Source organism: Seriola aureovittata, chromosome 7 (assembly GCF_021018895.1).
Source record: "Seriola aureovittata isolate HTS-2021-v1 ecotype China chromosome 7, ASM2101889v1, whole genome shotgun sequence".
In the NCBI taxonomy this organism is placed as follows: domain Eukaryota; kingdom Metazoa; phylum Chordata; class Actinopteri; order Carangiformes; family Carangidae; genus Seriola; species Seriola aureovittata.
This window is the reverse complement of record NC_079370.1, coordinates 13990011-14010395: the sequence shown is the minus strand read 5'-3', so window position 1 is coordinate 14010395 and position 20385 is coordinate 13990011. Positions and strand designations below refer to the sequence as shown.

General features: G+C 38.7%; 2 protein-coding genes across 3 annotated transcripts in view; one reads left to right on the top strand and one right to left on the bottom strand.

Annotated features, from left to right (window-relative positions):
* Positions 1-690: 690 nt before the first annotated feature.
* On the bottom strand, positions 691-16936 carry dgat1b (diacylglycerol O-acyltransferase 1b). Its single transcript, XM_056381783.1, has 17 exons — positions 16538-16936; positions 14955-15042; positions 14038-14078; positions 13274-13359; positions 10360-10412; positions 9736-9841; positions 6366-6494; positions 5868-5936; positions 5656-5759; positions 5140-5178; positions 4880-4921; positions 4697-4741; positions 4066-4178; positions 3515-3580; positions 2682-2769; positions 2294-2356; positions 691-1772 (listed from the first exon to the last, which is right to left on the bottom strand). The coding sequence occupies exons 1-17, from the start codon at positions 16780-16782 to the stop codon at positions 1623-1625; spliced, it is 1527 nt and encodes a 508-aa protein (XP_056237758.1). The 5' UTR covers positions 16783-16936; the 3' UTR covers positions 691-1622.
* Positions 16869-20385, top strand: part of LOC130172842 (E3 SUMO-protein ligase ZBED1-like) — a 37409-nt gene continuing 33892 nt past the window's right edge. For both annotated transcript variants that reach the window (XR_008828334.1, XR_008828335.1), the window contains exons 1-2: positions 16869-17007; positions 18293-18410. The gene's annotated coding sequence lies outside the window, so the exon portion shown is untranslated. The remainder of the gene's footprint in view (positions 17008-18292; positions 18411-20385) is intronic.

The window sequence follows — 20385 nt, the reverse complement described above, 5'->3', positions numbered from 1 at the left end:
CCCACACCTCATATATAGGAGCAAGAACCACAGACTGAAAGACACAAGTCATTTTTGTCATTTCGCATCTCTTTATGGTCATTTTGCGACAAGTCATGCTTGTTTTGTGTCTCTCTGTGGGTGTTTTGTATGTCATTGTGGTTGTTTTGCACTGCTTCGTATTGTGTTATGTGTATTTTATTAATTTTGTGTGTCTGTGGTCATTTTTCATCTCTTTTTAGTTGCTTGATTGATGTTCTGATGAGAAATATAAAATTACTCACACATTATTGTAGACTGAAGTATATTACAGCACCCAGGGAGTGTTATTTTTCTTAGCATTTCTGAGCTCTCTCTTCTGTCTAAAACATTGGAAGTTGTTCTTGCCTAGAATTGAGACTTGGGAAAATTTGATCTGACGTGCCACAAATCTTATTTTTAAAGCCCTACAAACTGTGCATGCAGTTGCCTCTATGCATTCTAAAAAGCAACTTTGACTTTCTTCAGTTCAGAGTCTTAAATCTCTTGCATTAATTTGTCAGCTACCGTATAACAAATGCATGAAAGTTATGAAAATCCGACTTTCTCTTCTGGCTCTTCGCGTCTTTCAATTCCAAGAACAAAACCTGTCAGCTTTAGGTAGGTTCATGTTTAAACACATATGAAAAACAATGGCACAAAACAACACACACTTAATAACAAGACTTCAAGTGAACTCTTTGAATGTTTATTTTCAGACACACACATTGTACTTAAACACATCATTAGACATCATTAATTGGCAACAGTCTAGTGAGATACTAGAATGTCAATAACATTGATGCATAGATTTTTCATACTATGGATTTTTCTGATCCCAAAAAAAAAATCAATAGACCAAAAATGTACTCATATGAGCTGTATAATTGTAACAGCAAATCATGTATATATTTATATATGTATAAAAACAGACATACACTAACGCTGCCTTTTTCATAATTGAAAAAGTAAAACATAAAACAAATAAAAATCATCTATTAATAAAATCCTGTCTGCATACATTCATTGCTTCTTGTGATGTTTCCATCTTACAGTAAAAACAGAGAGATTAAGATGCCTTCGAAAGACAAACAGAAAGGAAGAAACACAGAGGATCATTACTTCCAACAAGGCACTTGAATCATGCTGTCGACTTAACATTTTATAAAATCCGGCTATAGTCACCACACTGCTCACAACTGAAGAGGAAAATCTTTATGGAACTTTATGATTAAAAGAAAAGTTTTTGTACCGAATACAATAAATTATCCATTCATGTCACATTTCAACCCATCTGTGCTGTTGTCTGAAAAATCACCTGAGTAACTAGTTACTGTTCCCCGCTTCGTTAATGTACAGTAGTCTTTCTGACAGACTGACATTTTGCTGCACTGTCCACTTTAAAAATTGAAATTTTTTTGCCTCCATAAGCTATTGTTAGCTTTCCCAGCAGGTAGACACAATGGCCAGTGTCTAATGTAAACATGCTGTGAGACGTGATCAGCTCATCCTGACATGCAGCGGACAATAGTTGATACCTGCCCTTTAGACTAGTTGTATTTAAAAGTGTGTGTGTGCGTGTGTGTGTGTATGTGTATGTGTATGTGTATGTGCGTGCGTGCACATCAGTCGGCCTCCTGTCTGTAGTGCAGGACGTAATAGTCATGGACGTACATCAAGACGGCGAATGGCTGACCAATGATGATGGACATCCACACTGCAGCGTTGCCGTAGTTACCACGCAAGAAGCGACCAACAAACCAGGCTAATGGAAGCTGATGAGTCAATAAAAAAAAAAAGGTAATTAAATAAACATAGTAGGTGATATTGTTTTTTTAATGACTAATTACAGTCTCAATTTTCTGTGTGTATTTTTTTCTTTTTTCTGTTGTTTGTGATGTATGACTCAGCAAACTATGATGTATAACGAACTAACAGCATCAGCAAAGAACAAGAGGCACTTATATTGCCTATTGTCCCACCATATTCCCCATGATACCCAAAACATGCCCTGTTATGCAAATGAGGCCATTAATTAAATTAATGATGCCGGAACCAAGGCCAAACACTGAGAGCACAATTTAAAATATCCCATAGGACACAGAAGGAACATCATGCATTTGTCTTTAATTTGACATTTTGTGTGACCTACCTCTAACCTACCTATACCTGTCATTTGGTTTACCATGGTCGCAATGCATATTATACAGTCTTAAAGGAAAACTATCATTTCAGTGCAAGATAAGTGCCAGCCACAGCTGAAAGTTTGTCATCAGTTATATGTGTTGGGTCTTACCTGCGCCATCATGCCCGTGAAGGCCCAAAGTCTGAACATCCTGAGCGGAACACTCACCAGGTACTAAGACACAGAGGCAGACAGGTAATAATAATTTTATTACTTTAATTGATAAAATATAGCCTCAGCTTCTGCACAGGAGCAATTACCTGACAGAGGATTTTATAGTTTTGAAGAAATGGAGAGGGAAGGGTAAAACATCCCTCTCCATAGCAGAGATTACGTGTACCTGATCTACACTTAGACCAGCCCAAGACTAGTCTACAAACCACCATGAATTTTCCCTAGGGGATAAATAAAGTATCTATCTATCTATCTATCTATCTATCTATCTATCTATCTATCTATCTATCTATCTATTAATAGTAGGTATGCTCTCATCTCTTACCTCATGGAAGAAAGCCGACAGGAAGAAGACAGCTGATTGGCTGACTATTTTACTGAATCCACTCCTCAGCAGCGGCTTGTAAAAGTGGCTAGAAGACAGACAAAGGGAAGGATTATCAAACCAGTCAATACACAGATCAGAGCTGAAGTAATTAGTATATCAACTGATTGGTTTCTTTTTCAAGCAAAAAATCTCTATTTAGAGCTTCTTAAATGTGGAGATCTGCTGCTTTACTTTGTCATATATGACAGTAAACTGAATATCTTTGACTTTAAGACTCAAAAGAAGGATAATGATGATGCCACTTTGAACTTTCTTACTATTGTCTGTCATTTTATAGACAGGATTATAAGTCAAGAAAATAATTGGCAGAATAATCAATGATGACAATGATCATTAGCTGCAACCCTAAATGCGTATATGGATGCATACATTAGAAAAATCAAATGCACTGACAACTCGTAGAAAAGAGTTCACTCATTTGTTCCATCAGTCACTTACTATTTATTCCCTGCTGTCTAATATGTTGAAGTGTCTTCCTAACTGATAGGAAGTCAAAGTAGTAAAGCCTCTTTAAAGCATCTAAAAAGCCTTTAATTTGCTTTGTCTTGTTTAATATAACCTCACTGCTTTTGCTGCTATGTTAGTGTACATGGAACTGGCTGTGGGCACTGTATTTATTACTACCACTTAAAAATAAAAGCTAGATAATTGAGTTTCCCAAATAGCCTTGTTAAGTCTTTCTCCCTGCATCAAACCTGCTGCTGTCCCTTGTGCTCAGTTCTATAAACTTCATTGCTCCCTTTCAACGTGTTAGTGTGCGAGTAACTCACCGTAGACACCACTTGTGTACAGGGATGTTCCAGTTCTGCCAGAAATATGTCACCGTCTCAGAGTTCCTGAAAGAAGAGTCAGGAAATAGTGTTGAAGTTGAGTGTTTGAGCATTACAGGTACTAAATAAAGGCTCTTTGGCAGTTTAATTAATTTTGATGGACATGAAAAAGTCTAAAAACTGTATTATCAAGTGGGAAAAAATGAAATAATAGTAATTATCCTACAGTATACTGAGCGATGAAAATACCAGCAAAGGTACAATACACAAAATGATGTGTCAAAAATGTAATTGTTTGACTCTAGTAAGGGCACTCTGAAAGCCCAAATGGTTTTAAACTTTCATAAAACAAGAAACTAGACTTTCCAAGCTCTTGTTCGGCCCAAAGCACTGAAATTATCCTACACACATGCTTACACTACGCAATTGTCTACACGCACATGCAAATACCAGTGCTTGCAGCAACTCTGAGCTGTTGGTCCGTCAACACCGTACATCACACCTCTTAAAATTCACAAACAACACAGGCACAAACAGACACACAAACTTACCACCAGTCCTGGTAAAACTGTCTGTCTCCAAAGCGCAGCAGCTCAGCAGTGAAGTTCATGGATGAGTGGAAGAACCAGTAGAAAAACATCAGCCACAGCAGGTGATTAGGAACCTAGAGAAGGGTTAGAGAAATGGAGCATCCACATGAACAAGAATGAATTGTATGAGTGTGAGACATTTTGGAGGAGAAGCCAAAACTAACTTCGAGTCGGAGCCTGATATAAAACTCAAGCATCTTCCCTACTTATAATCTGAGCATAGTCATGATGAGATATAGTATATTCTCATGTACAGTAAGCTAAATGCTACAATATATATGACTATTTTAAAATATGCAGTGTATAATGTAATTCTTAATTTGTGCAACGGAAACATTTTGAAAAGATGCCACTGAAATGAAAATATTGAGGTGATTTTGACTGTGGAGCAGAGTTATAGTTTCATCACGACCGCTCGCTGGAACTAAATGTGAGTTTAAATTCAGAGCAGAAGAGCTGAAAATCATCTTCATGGACTTTACATATTGTGATTATAGACACAACTATGATTTATAATGTATGCTGTTTCCTCCTATAAAGTGCTGCAGACAAACAACCTTAGTAAAACTGCGTGGGTCGAGTTTTTACTCACGGCTAATCGTAAGAGTCTCTCAGTCATTCTGGACAGATCCATGTCCTAGAGGAGAAGAGGGGAGTGAGAGAGGAGAGACCCATAGGTTAACAAATGCACCGCCACACTTTGCATCTGAAAACAACATGACACCATGTTGTTCTGTTGACAGATTAAGCTTCACTGTCATTCTGTCTTCTTCACCTCGAGTGGTTTCATCGAGCTTTGAATGATGGGAATCATCCACTGAAAGAGAGCAAGATGAAAAAGGAAAGCATTAGTTTCTTTTTTTTTTAAGAGTAGTTTATTCATGACTGTCTTTCTGGTAGTCAGAGAAATGACTTAACTGCATATCAGTTTCATTTAAATTCTAGTACTGATATAGATGATAAGATTAAAATACTTTTAACAGAGAGAAGATTGTATCACCATACATAAGTTTGGCTTAGTTCATAAGACTGTACCTGTTGAGTGAGACCAACTAACAGCTGGGTGAAGAACAGCTGTGGAGAAAACACACACATTCATAAAGTGAGTGACATTATCTCACAGTAATATATTGTCATTACTTCCAAACTTTAAAAAAAAAGTTATACATCACTACATGAGGCATCCAAGTAATTCTACTATACTGTTTAGATGTTGTTGTCACCATGTCCCCAGATCTCAGCAATTCAGTTAACTTGTAAATCTTATCATAATCACTCTGAATGATGCCCAAAACCGCAAAAGACCCAGTATTTATGAAAATAAATCAATCGCCCTCGACACAATCACTTACAGCAAATGTTAAGATCTTCACAGCTGTGAAGACAAACTTGGCCTTGAGTACCTTTTTTGGGAGATGCCTTACAGAAATACTTTTAGGAAACACTTAGATTGATCATTATCAGGAGAAGAGCCCCCTTTTTCACTTGAGCATACATCTACAGTAAACGTAGTGTTTTTCTGGCTGATGCTGACATGAGATGCTTCCTCACCATTTCAAACAGCCTTCTCAGCAGGAAACTCATGCGAATCCCAGGAGAGCGAGGGAAGTTGAGCTCGTAGCACAGAGTCGGAGCAAAGACAAAGTAGTACATGTCTACAGAGACGCGCAGAGGAGGTCAATGTCACAATTAATCAAAAAGGCGTGAAAGGAAACATGACCAATTCAGTTTCATGCCAACACTAGAAAGGTGCATTGGAGTACCTCTGATGGTGAGGTTGCCCGGATAACACACCTTGCGGTCACCTCTGTTGAAATACTGTGGTGAGGGACCTGTGGGAATAATTAACACATAAACACTTATGCCTAATGTAAAGGAACTTGAAATGATGTGTTCTGTAATATTCTATTTTATTGGTCAAATAAAAATAAAACAAATGACAACTGTAAACACCAAATAAAAACCAATGTTTGTTTCACAGCCACAATTTCAAAACAGATTTGTGATAGATATTGTTTGCTAGATATACATACTTTGTTTTTTTGTTTTATTAATCTGACAATTGCAGTATCACAAGTTTGCCATTAGATGTCACTGTAACAGCATGAGCAAAGAACTTGGAGCATCCTCTGGGTTACAAAAAAATTCAAAGCATTAACAGAAACTTGGCAAGGAATTAATTTACAGTTATGTCTACACTGTGTGTGTGTTTGTGTGTGTGTGTGTGTGTGTGTGTGTGTGTGTGTGTATGTGTCACTTACAAGACAGTGACCTGGCCAGTTTCTTGGCCTTGGCAGTGCTCAGCTCTCTGCACCACATGTTGACATCCTTATATGAATACAGCTTTAGGAAGAGAATGGTGTAAATACCAAGTACGAACGCACCACCAACTGACAGAGAGGGAGGGAGGGAGGGAGGGAGAGAGAGAGAGAGAGAGAAAGATCCTAGTTAACATTTTGATGTGGACATGGCTGTAGTGTGAGAACATGTAACCAACTGACATGACTGCGTGGATGAACACAGAGATGAGAAGAAGAAATGAGAGAAAGCCACTAGAGGGCAGAAAATAATGAGCAAGAACAGAGGAGGGGACACAGAGAAAGAGGAGAAGAAAGTGGACAAAAAGTGTGAGATGGGAGGATGGAGGGAGAGGCGGGAGCAGAATGAGCAAGAGAAACTCAAAGAGAGAGAGAAGGGAGGATTTAAAGAATGAAAGGGGAAGGGAAAGAGAGACAGAGAGAGAGGTCGTCATTTGATCTTTAACAAACAGCAAAACATGGCCAGTAAAATAAATCATCTCAACTCAGAATGAGAGCACTGTAACTATGCCAGTCACCATGTTGTTTACCAGTGTGGCTGTGTGTGTGTGTGTGGATGTGCGCACACACATAAAACTGTGCACACACAAACCAGTGTTTGTCTTTATTTGTCAGTATGGGAAAACTGATTTGATAATCAACATATTTTGAAGATGAGCAAGCATGTACACACACACACACACACACACACACACACACACACACACACAGGCCACATAGACTTTAACAATAGTCTGAAGGTGAAGACACACACCAACATACATACATTCACAAACTCATACATGTGAACAAACACACAGACAAATGCACACATAAATAAAAACCGTGTGTTGTGCCTGCAGGGTGAGGTGGAGGTTAGCATACCTGACACCAAAACACAGCAAATCTTATCCATTAACCATCTGTCTCTCTGGCGCGATGTGGCAGCCAGACAGTTACTGTAGATACTGATCACAGACACACACATACAAAAACGCAGGGCTTAACATGCCAGAGGAGCCAATAATCGTCCACCAAGATTTTCCCAGGAACTCACCAACTCTCTCACTTCAAATTTTCAAAAATCTCAGCTGGGTTGACTACGTGATTTTTGTTGTTTTTTTCCGCCAGCAGTAGAACGGCAAAGACAGAATGTGACAATTCACTGATTAAAGTCGACATGCTTCACAGTAAGATGCGTCTCTTCTCTTTGGGGATGTACCTTGATCAGGGTAAAAAGTTCAAAGTGGTTCCACCACCAGAAAAGCCAGGCTCAGCTCCATCAGGTAATCCGATACCTTCTGCATGTATGTCAGATGCCAAGTTGATACACCTGACACACCACGCCTAACCTGTGCAATATGGATAATTATCAATTTTAGATCTGTAGATGTGAAAACTATGACGACATTAAAACTGAAAAATTCTGCTTCTTTTCTTATTCTTTACACTGAAAGCTATTCGACTATCTGCATCCAAATAAACATATAGCTGAGATAGACATGTACCAACCTAAGATAATTTTCCTTCATATTTGAATTGTTGCTTTCTATGTCAATTATTTCATCATGTTTTATGATGAAGACGGTTCAACAAAACTTTTCAGCACTTTAATACCTCTAAGAACACTGCTTAATGTATAATAGTTGAATACTGATTGCATAAGCAGAGTGTTACAGTTTGTTTTACACCTACTTGTAAAACGCTCTCCTGCACCAGACTTGGCACATTAAAAGACATCAAAAGCAGTGGAAATGATGAAATAATGGCAGTAGACAGTAGAGACCAGAGCTCCTTCATCATTACAGTATTCCTCAAAAGAAATTCAATACAATTTAAAATGAACCTTGATATGAGATCCTTGCACTCTGCTTCATGTACAATAGCTGAATACTGGTTACATAAGAAGTGTCCAGTAAAAGCAATAGCTCGCTACACACACACTCACACACACTCACACTCTCTCACACACACACACACACACACACACACACACACACACACACACACACACGCCCTCTGTCATCGCCCTTCCTGTGTGAACAGCAGCGCAGAGAGGAGAACAGACAGACAGATGGACTGATTCCTTTACTCCTTAACCTCCCAGTGAGACAACAGAGGAGAAGGAGAAGGAGAAGAGAGGAGAGGAGAGGAGAGGAGAGGAGAGGAGAGGAGAGGAGAGGAGAGGAGAGGAGAGGAGAGAAGAGGAGAGGAGAATATACCAAAATGGGAGAGTAGCAAAGCATTAAAATAGTGATTTTCCTGGATGAAATTAACACTACAGTGTGTACAAAAAAACACTTTAAACTCACTACCTCTCATGATCGTGATAAAGTTAAAGATCCAACTAAAGCTTAAAGAATAAAAGACTGCAGCTATGCCAAAAATCTGAGCTAAATACATCATGTTAATCATGTGAAAAATGCTCCACCTGTTTAACATTTGTGGGTTAAATTGACAGTGGCAGTGAAAATAATTTATAATTTTAAGTTCATTACATGAGACACAAGAGAAGAGCATAAAACCCTGGTAGAGGAGCCATATTTTACCAAATTGCACCATAACAGACGCAAGTCGGCCTGAGGTAATGGGAAACAGTGGATAAAATACCCATCACACTACAAATATGCACTTCTTCGTACATCTTGTTATTCCAAAAATATAAAAAGTTGCTTTTTTTGGTTGGTCTTATTGCGACAGTGGCATTTTTCTTTTGAATGTAAGCCATTGTGTTGCAGGCTATGTTGAGTCATTTACTAACCACACGACAGCAACATTTAAAAGGGGAATATCTGTATTTCTTAAGCACAGAGTCATATTATGCATCATGTAGTGTGCAGCATTGCAAATGCATCATAAAGGGAATCACATGGTTTGTGGAGGGCAGCCATGGTTTCTGTCATATATCCTCATAAAGACAGAGGAAGGTGACCAATAGATGACCCTGCTGCAAACCACCCCAACCCACCCAACCCCTCCCCTCCCCTCCCCTCCTCTCCTCAGAGCCAGCTGGAAATAATCCAGTCATGACCAACTGGTCCATTACCACTAACCGGCTCCAATTATGACTCTGTATAAGACAAGTCTTTTTACTGCACTATCAAACTGGTCAACTGTTTCTCTGAAGGGCAAGGTTGTGAAAGTCCTCTTAATCTCCCATTACAATCATATTATTTTCTGTTTTATACACATGACTACATTGCAAACCACCAATGAATGGATAATGGTTTGGCTGCATAAGGTGCTACTATTTCAGTCGACCATTTCTCTCAGTTATGTAGTTTGTACCAAAGCTGCAGAGATGGTATTTTAATAACAGTGTGAAACATTTTACCTGGGGTCACGGAGGGGACCAGCAGAACCACTGCAGCAGGAAATGTTAGCATGATTGCCATGTTAATGCAATGGACCAGAAATCCCACAAGTTCACTGAATGATCCCTGAGTAGAGAGACAGAGAGGGGCAGCAGGAGTTTTTATGATAAATCTTAAAAACAGGACATTGTCCTGTCTTAAACCACTGTCACCCGACTTGTGAAGTGGCTTTATTTTGCTTGCAAATTTTTAACTCCATTCCTTATGTTATTGCTTTCATTCTAAACACACTGACAAGAATACAGCTAAACATGAAAACTTTTAAGCATTTGTTTACTCAAAACAGAACTACATTTTGAGTTATGGTGGCCTAGTAAAGTTTTAAAAGGCTCATAATGTTCCATATTCATGCCAAACAGACAGAGCATAACTGAATATGTCCTAAATGCAGATGGTGAAACTAATTTTCCCATTTTACCATTTAACATATGCAGATGCAGTTGGGGAGGGTCAGCTAGTCAGTCAGTTTTAGAGAACAGTTTTAGAAAAATAATCCCTCCTGGGAGTTGGGAATGTGCTCTGAATTCAACAGTTCAGTTAAAATCCACAGTGCTCTGATGTTAAAGCAGGGTTTCCCCACTCACCTTCGACAGCTGCCTTTCTGTGTAGAGAGCCACCACAATGAACACATTGGACACTGTCAAAACACAAGTACAGACTCATGTCAGTTTTTCTAAAACAATCCAGATTCTTTTTTTTCCTCTTACAGATCGACTTCTCAACAGGATGAGATTACGAGCCTGAGAAAAAAAAATCTTTAAGAGGTACGCATAAGTCTTTACTTAGGTCTAATAATGTTCTAACATAAGTGTAAAACTATCATCAACTAAATCATGAAATTAAAGTAACTAGAACTACTTTTATACCTCCAACAACCAGCCAATTCTCCCCTTCCTGAGTTATCCTATAGGACCTTTGTGTTAAACTTTGTCCTGGATAAGAGAACTTGCTCTGGTATAATATCTACATTTAAAAAAGCAGGGCTAGTTTTGGGATATTTTGAGCCAAAAATAGATGAGGTAATTTTGTGGTGCCCCGCTTTTTCTTCAATGCACACTTTATTATGCATTAATTGGTGCCACTAACCCTGATTCTCTAAGGTGCAAATTAGGCTAAATTGTATGTAGATTTCCCCTTTTTTTTTTTTTTTTTATCTTGCAGCAGTATCAGGTTAAACTGCAGGGTAACTCACTGCTGAATGAACTTAGGGAAACCACTGGTATGTAGATTGCTCATTAGCCTGACTAGACTAGGCTGAGCCACACTGATGGCACATAATTGCAGCAATTGTTCCATTTTAAGACCCTAATCAGAGCATTAGCATGCCAATCCATCTAATCTAGAGTGAACAGATGTGTAAACTGCATTGTAAACAGACATTTTGAGTCTAGGGTCTTATCATCCTGTCATCAGTGTAACTATCCATCAGCATTGCTATTCCAAATCAATTTGTTTAATGGTTCAGCCACATGCTTGTTTTTTATTTCACAATATACTGAAGAGACAAGAAGGTTATAGGAAGGAACAGATGTGTTTCAGGCACAACTCTTTTTTCATGTGACAGTAACCAAATATGTGCACTAAACAAGCTAATTTTGCAAGTGAAAAAATTTTTTATTCAACCTGTCATAATTTGCAGTTAGTTAGATGAAGTAGGCATCACTTCACTAGGCTTATGCAAAGATGTTCATTATAGTTACATGAGATTCTGTATTTAGGCAATTGTCACATTTTATTTTACCATCAGAAACACCTCTTCAGAGTAAACAACAATCACATACAGTCATGAAGCCTACTATGTGTAATTTCCTCACAGTAATTCTTTTAACTAGGTGGCTTTTAACACAGGGACAACTATGATATTCAGAGAATATGCTAATGATGGTATCATGAAACATTATTATAATGTAACTTAAAAACAACCTGGCACACACTCAGCATAATTTGCTCCACTGAAAAAAAAGCACCCAAAAAGTAAATAAATAAATAAATATATAAATAAATGAATAAATAAATAAAATAACGCTGTTGTTTCTGCAGTGTTCAACCAAATCAGATTTTAATCATGATATTTTATTTTCTGATTTACCAAATGCTGAAAAGAGCAACAATGGTCCAAATCTTGTTTTCCCTGACCAATTACAGATGGGGGGAGCGTGTTCATCAAACATAAAAAAAATCAAGTATCTGAAGGGTGGAGATGACAAGAAAGTCATAGCATGCTATTTTATGTGTTTTTTCATCTCTTTTGGAAACAGGCCTGTTCAGCATCTTTGACAAACAGCAACTATTGTATCCACTTGCGCATCAAACTGAGACAAACAGCACCGTTTAGCACCTGCTCGATGCACATAAACCTTTCACCAGGTATCTCCAGAGTACTTTTGCGAGACATTTTGAAAGCAACACATTTATGATGCAATGAAATACCTCACATTAGCTTAAATTAGAGTAAAATTCATTTCCTTTTGGTCGCTCACAGGTCAGTTGGCTAAACGTAAAACCTCCTAAACTGTTTTTTCAAACCTTCCCACTTTGCAGGTAGATTATCATAAAGTGTAGACTCATTTACTGTGTGTTGGGGTATTTGTTTGTTTGGAGTGTGTGTGTGTGCGTGTATGTATACTGCTGCAGTGACTACTGAATGCCCTCTGGAAATGAGCTGCTTTACTGTCCATGCGACTGTAAACAGACTCCAGTTCCACCTGTCTCTTACCAATTTTCATTTACCTTAACTCCATCTATCTCTCCACCTCTCTTCTTTTCCCTTGTGACAATGCATTGCTTTACATCAACCCCTCCTCCTTCCAACTCATCTCTCTCTCATCCTTTTGCTCCCCATTTTATCTCGCCACCTCTTTCTGCAGCACAGTACCAGTGTGCAGTATATAGGGCAGGTGATTGTCCCTCTAGAGACACCGAGCTGCACCACTGCAGATTTCCACTGCAATATACTATAAAAATAAATATAGATAAAGAACTTTGAATATAGCATGTGCCACTGTGTGTCTTAAAACAAGGCATGGCTTGAAATGAGGCTGATCACACCACCTACACACTAATGAAAACATGTTTACCGTTTTGAAATTAGTCCAGTTATTTCGCCCAATTATCTAAACATGGTTTATTTTCAGTTAAAGTGTGAGTGTATATCACTTGGGGGGCATTCTCAGACATATTAGTGCACAGTTCCACAAAGCTACATATGACTCCCACGTCTCCCTTATTATTTATTGAAACTATTGTGGGTTGTTTGTTCTCGCTTTTTATTCTTTATTTTCCCTCAAGTTGTAGCACTAGCACACTGCACCAGGTGACCACGTGTTTGAAGGGATTTTTCCACCCCAACTAAAATGATCAATATCAAATAATCATTTGTATTAATAATCAACAGAACTTTCAACAACTATTTAACATTTTCTTCTTCAACACAAGAATGCAATGTTTGCTTTCCATGGTGTTGATATTTGGGGTAGTTGTTTTTTAAAGTTTACCTACCAATCACCAGGCATGCTGCCGGCCAGCTGTATGGATCATTGAGAAACAAGGAGACAACCTGAATAGGGTCCACCAGCACGCCGTACCTGACAAACAAAAAAACAAACAAACAAAAAAGAATTTAAAAAATGTTAAATGTTAAAGAACTACACACTGCATGCATATTGGCAATACAAAGGAAATGAATGATTGAAATTTAGTCAGTTGTTTACAATTGATGCCACATATAGATATCCCTATACAGACTTTTTTACAGCTGACATTTTGACATGTCGTAGCAGGAAAAGCAAGTAAGCAATTTCAATGACCCTAAATGAAATGCAGATGTTGTTGTATTAATTACACTTGTACCTTTCCTGCTATGATGTACAATCCACATATTTGATTTGGCATGGGTGTTATGCCGGATGCCATGATTCATTACGCAACCTTGGCCACCATCAGCCAACCTGCTCTACCACCTGAGCCCATAGCTGTGGTCTTCCTGCTATGACATGTCATAATACTGGCTGTGAATAAGCTCTATTGTCAAAGATTTTCAAGGATTAGTAAAAGCACTCTGTAAGAGCAGGAAGTTTTTAACATTTTTGAGACTGTGTTTCTTCTTTTTGGAATATTGCAAACATCACTGTAATTTCTGTTTAAGAATGACACACTGGGTATAAGCAGTACAGGAAGCCTATAGAAATAACGGTCAATAATTTATGTGAAAAATACAGGAATAGAAAAAATGACATTTATTCAAAGACTCCAAATTAACCCACCTCAACAGGTTTTCTAAGAAGAGGCGAGCATTACTCAGCACCTGTAATAAAAGGCAAAAGTTAAAGACATAACTGTCTAGCTGTGTGTTTCTGTCACACAATACTCCCTACTCCTTTCTCCCTACTTATGTTTCTTTCATCCTTCTCAGTCATTTCTTCCCTTAATTGAATAAACTTATCCTTCCATATTATCCTCCTCTATGCTCTCCTCTCTCCTTCTGTTGCTCCCCATATATCTCTCTTTCCTCTCCTCACCCCATTTCTCCTCCTCCTCCCATCATTCTTTTTATCTCTCCTCCTCACTCTCCTTCTTTCTAAATGGATTGTAATATCTCATTACCCAGCACAAAGGCCTTATGCCTGGGGATGGGACAGAAGTTCAGTGGGAATGAAGGAAAACCTCCTGCGATGAACACAAAAAATCTGTGTTCAAAGCCTGGATTAACAAAAAGCCTTTGCTAGCCTCCTCTTCTCTCCTTTTCTTATATTCTGTCACTTCTCCCAAGCACAGAGGAGTGAGAACTGTGAAAGATGTTGAGTTTGACATAAACTTGTTAATCATATTAAATTATTTTACTGTACTTGCTCATTTGGATGTTTTGAAATTCAGACAGATCAGACACAAATGCAATTTGGCTTCTTAACACTGCTGAGAGCTGGAAGTACATGCAAATGTTATGTCCTGCATGCCTGCATATACAGCACCTCTCCCATTCACACAGCTATATAAGACTTACAAATTTACCAACTTTTGAGAGTGTCTTCCAAAAGCTGTTTTCAGTGGTCACAAATTCCCAGGTTGGAGAGCCGAAACAGTAGATGTGTTTTCACATTTGTCCTTATATTAAACATATGGAGTCATGTGTGTGTGTCTATATGTATGTGTTCATTTGTGTGTGTGCACACTTATGTCTTACCAGCATTACCACACACCAATTGAGGATTCCTCTGTAGTTATTGTAACCACTGGTTGAAGTCAACAGGGACTCCTGTGTCCTGTGACAGCTACAGAAATAGATGGAGGCATGGATCAATCAAGAATAATATATATATATTTATAATATAATCTTAATTTAGGTTTATTTACATTTGACACATGGAATATAACTATTGCACAACAAATGATAAATATGAGGAAAAAGACGAAAGTGTTTTGTGGACGTGCACCGACATCTGTCAGTTTCAGTAAGAAAAAGAAGAAGAAGAAGAACAAAAGGGGGTCAGTGATTAAGTTCAACCATGGGACATTTTTTTCCAGCATTGTTCAACTTACTCTCTGACTAAGTTGAGTAAACTAATCATTTGAGTAAACTACTCAACTTACTCCTTATATTTTTGTATTTTATTTATGTCAGCAATAAAACTATTCAGAAATCTGGTTGTTTTAGGATTGTTGGGCAAGTCATTTTCCCCAAGTGTAAATAAGGGCTTTAAGCAGTAAATGTCCCTATTCACTTGGCCAAAACTATTCAAACATGCAAAATATATGCTTTGTGTTACACTATGTGACTTGAAAAGTAAACGATACATTATCCATACCCAGTAAATAGCAACCTGTTTCATTTGTGGTTGAATGAAAGTTCTGCTGTTATTTTATTTTATTTATTAATCATCACACCATTTCTGTTAGACTATTTGTGTTTGTGATGTAAATGATTAATATTATTAGATGTTACGTTGTCAAATTTACTGGAATTTACTTTAGCCACAAAATTTGTACCCAAAGGAGATTAATTTATTAAATTATGCAAAGGTTTCAAAAATAAATGAAAGGCAGCAGTTCAGACAAAGCATAAAGTAATTAATAGATGTGAAATCATATTTCTTTGCTACTTGTAAAATATTCAAAACTGACCCAAGTTGTGGTTGATGTTATTGATAATGTCCCTTGGCACCCTCTTTTTATTATTCCCTGATGGTACACAACAATATAGTATACTCATTTCTTGTATACAATATACTAAGTAGTACTGTATCAACATTAGTTCACAGGGTATACTTTAGTATTATGCAACTGGAACACTGCCTAAGGAGATCAAGCTAGTCCACATTTCATTCCTTTTCATGGTACACCCATTAGATCTGCCCCTGATCAATGAAAGAGCCCACAAGCCCAAATTAGCTGTGTGTATATCCTTGAGCCAAGAAGGGTAAGGGCTAATGTTTTTGTTTCTCTGCCATGCAGCACTGGGAAACAGGGAATCTAAATATGAATGAGTGACTGACAACAGACACAAAATGAGCAGGGCTTGTTCAGGATGACCCCGAACGTCCCCACCTGTCCTACACTGACCAGCCGTTAACCCCTCTCCTCCTGCTGCAAATTTAAACTAGCTAACGTTAATTACGACACCTACTAAATTAGGCGGCAATAGTGATAGCTTAAAGTAAATATAGCTTTAGCGGCGGGTCCTTTAAAGCTTAACGTTAGCCACTTGATTACAAAACAAACACTGCTCAACTTTCATCAAAGAAACACTTGGGTGGGTTTGGTACTCACCTCAGTCTGTCACCAATGTCATTCCTGCGTTTCTTTTTCTCATTCTTTGATTTAAACAGGGCTCTCTCCAGTGAATGCTCACGTTTTTTCTCCGAACCAATGTCGGTGCTAGTGTCAGCGGTCGCTGAGCTCTGACATACCGCTGCAGACCTCCCGTTCATCGGCTGCAAACTCGCAACTCTCCCCGCTGCGAAAGTCGCTCTTCTCCGTCGAGTAAAGGCCCCGACAGCGTCCGAGTCACCCATGATGATAGAGATATAGAGAGGAAAAACTTATAAAAGTTCACTTTAGCAATTTATTCCGTTTAGTAGCATGCCTATTGCTACTGTGACACACAGCCCCAGTCGCATGGAAGAGAGAGGGAAGTGAACGTGCTGCCAAACAGTCCGCCCAAAGTTCAGATTTCCGTACAGTTGACATGGAGGAAGGAGTGTCCATGAGGCCACACAAACAGTCTGATACTGTAACTGGTGAGTCAGACCCTGAGGGTAAAAACAGGGAAACATTTAGGTTTCAGGCTGAATGCACACCTGGACTACAACCTGGATACAATACAATACTATACAATACAATAGACTGAATGATTTCTTATTAAAATGCAATTATTAGTAGTATGTTAATTAATTTGGCAATAAAATAACATCAACATTCATGCCAATTAAGCCTTTTTAAATTGATCTGATTTGGTTTTGATACATACGTGTTTTAAATTCCTGTTATCTCATCAGGTAACATGCATGTGATACTGGTTGATTGTCAGCAAGACAGAACACCTGCTGAATAGAAAAGGATAGTAGATAAAACAGTCTCCCCTAAAGGTCCGTTTAGTATCTGCTCTTGAGTTTTCAGTCATATCAAATAGTAGATCAGATCAAATTCCCATTGTTTTTTCCTCTGAATAAGGGCTAATCCTTCATGTTGGCTTAAATATTGAGATTCATTGTAAATATGTATGTAGAAAAAAAGGAAGTAAGCCAACTGAAATGTGATATGGGGTGGGGGGTGGGGGGGGGGGGGGGTTGAAATAGGAAAACGACATGGTCTTTCTTCTGGTTCCACCCATCCATAGTTTTACAGTGTGCAATAAGCATTACAGCCCCACACAGCCATGAGTGTGACTAATATGGACTGTTAGTGTTGTTAAAGATGGAGTGCTCCATCAACTCTATGGCTAAAGTAGTTTAACAGTTTAATTTTAGGGATTATTAATTCACTGTAATGGATTGGATTTGGGTTTCCCTTTTAACTATCTTCCCTGAGACTATGGCAATAAGGGATGGTTACATCAGACTCCTGGTGTATACAAGCCCAAAGACTTTGAAAGCTTTCATTTAAAGAGAATGCCCTTTCTCTCTTTTCTACTTCTGTGTGCTTATCCATGCTAAGGTGGGAACTGATCAGTGACATTGATCCAGCTTTATCAGTCCCTACTGTCTATAAGGTTGTCTTTTAGAGTAATGAGCCTGTCTCCCATTGTTGGGATAAGAGACCTTGGGGAGGGATCAATAGGAAACTTATAAACTAATTGTTTTAACTCTTAAACTCTTTGATGAACTACATTTGTCTATATTTTACCCAAATCATTAAACTGTATGAAATGCCATATAAAGTTGCCCTTGTGGTTTTCATCTTGCTGTAGTGACAGTGTTGGTTAATTATGAGGGAAAAAAAATCAACAATTCTCCTCCAGATTCAGACTTTCACTATTGGTTGGCTGGAGTCTCTTTTCTAACAATTTGTTTTAATCTTCCTCAGGGAGGCTGTTCCACTGAAGAGATATCTTGACGTCCCACCATATCCACAGCCTTTTTACCAACATGTTATATGAGCCAGTAGAGGGAGTCCAAGGCTTAAATCCTGTTTCTACCTTTTGGTAAGTCAGGCATATGTTTTATGTCTTATTTGAGGGTTCCAGTTAAAGTCTGTGTTTTGTGAGGATTTCAACTGATCTTCAACAGATGATGACTCAAAACAGTTATTGATATTATAGAAGTGCATGAATGAAGATGTGGCAATAAGGCAACTCCCTAGTTTTTTTCTCTCAATGAGTAATGGAGAGGGTTTTAAGAAAGCTGGAACAGTGAGTCCGAGTTGAACTTAGGACCAGTTCCCTTTTCTTACCTATAATATAGAAGCCACGGTGTTGCGTGCGAGCCTCCTAATGCTGCACAGATCAGGTTATTTTTGATAACCGCTAGCCATTTAAAATTTAGAGAATAAGAGGTTTTAGCTATGCATTATTCATGCTTTCTGTAAGGCCTCAAAAACTGAAGCTTTCTACAAGCTCTATTTTCTCTTTTCATATGTCTCTCTCTCTCAGTTTTTTCTGTCTCTCACTATAGAAACAAAATCTTTGACTGCTGACTGTTTCCCCATTTAATACCTTTTTTTTATTATCTTATATGTCTCAATTTATCTGTCTAACTATCTAACGATGCCCACAAAAGTATTTGGGCATCTTAACATTACACCCATATGTGACATTTTCTTATTTCATTATCACTCCAAAAACATGAGCATCAGTGTGCGGCTAAAATAGCCTCCACTCTCCTGGGGGATGTGGCAGGGCTCAAATTTTTGTTCAACATCAACGTCAGAAAACTATTTCTTTTTGGACCTTGCTTTGTGCTCAGGGACGCTGTCATGGTTGAAAAGGCCTTTCACAATCTGTTGCCACAAAGCTGTGAGCACACTATGATCCAAAATATCACTGTATGTTGTTGCATTAAGATTTCCCTCAGTTGGAACATAGGGGCTGAAACCATGAAAAAATGTCCCAAACAAAAAGTATCTTTACAGGGGGGTGGAAGTGGGGGTGGGGGGTGCACATACTTTTGGCAACTTTTGTGTGTGTTTCTATCTACTCTGTAGCATTCATGTTGCTGCATCTTTTCGTGGGTTAGAAATGTTTACATCAGGTTGCTTAACCATGCTGGCACTTGCTCAAGGCTAGGTGGGCGAGAAAGGGAGAAAGACTGTGTGATTGAAAACATAGATATAAGGCGATAGATTTAGAGACAAAAGATAAATATAGAGACGAAGGAACAAGAGAGAAAAGAGCAAGGTGGGGGGGTATAAAGAGAGAGAGTGATTTCACTTTCCATCTACTGTATAACTCTATCGCTCTCTCCCTCCATCTGGAGACTAGAGGGAGTGAGAGATAGTGTTTGCCCTTGCAGGTTGTAATGAAGCTGTGGAAGGATAGATGACTCACTTTAACACAAGCAGAGGAGAAATACACACTCTAACATCACTCAGCTGACCTGAGTGAGTGTTTGTGTGTGTGTGTGTGTGTGTGTGTGGTGGTGGTGGGGGGGGGTGCATCTGTGTGAGGGCCTGTGTGTTTGTGATGGTAGGAGTTTGTGTGACAATAGAGACTGATGCTGATTATATAGGAGACTGGATGGGGTGATAAAGGTATCACTAGCTAGACAGACTGTGATAGAGAGGGTTTGTGTTCTGCTGTAACATGTGCATATGCACTTTTGTGTGTTTGTGCACACGCTAGTGCCTGTTCATGTGCATTTGCACTTGTGAGCACATAAATCTGTGTGCAATTATAATGCACACCAAGTGTACACTCTTCTGTGTATATGTTCAACCACACATTAATATGTGTATGTGCATGTTTTTGTGCAGGCACCTATTTAGACATGCACCTGCGTGTGTGTGTGTGTGTGTGTGTGTGTGTGTGTGTGTGTGTGTGTGTGTGTGTTAGAGAGAGAGTGCATCATGGAGAGACAGATAGAGGCGTCATCGCGCTGTTAGAGGGCTTGGCGCCACGTCAGCACTTCTACAGTTCAGCCAAGGACTCCTGCACACACTGTCCATCCATCTCCACATGTCTG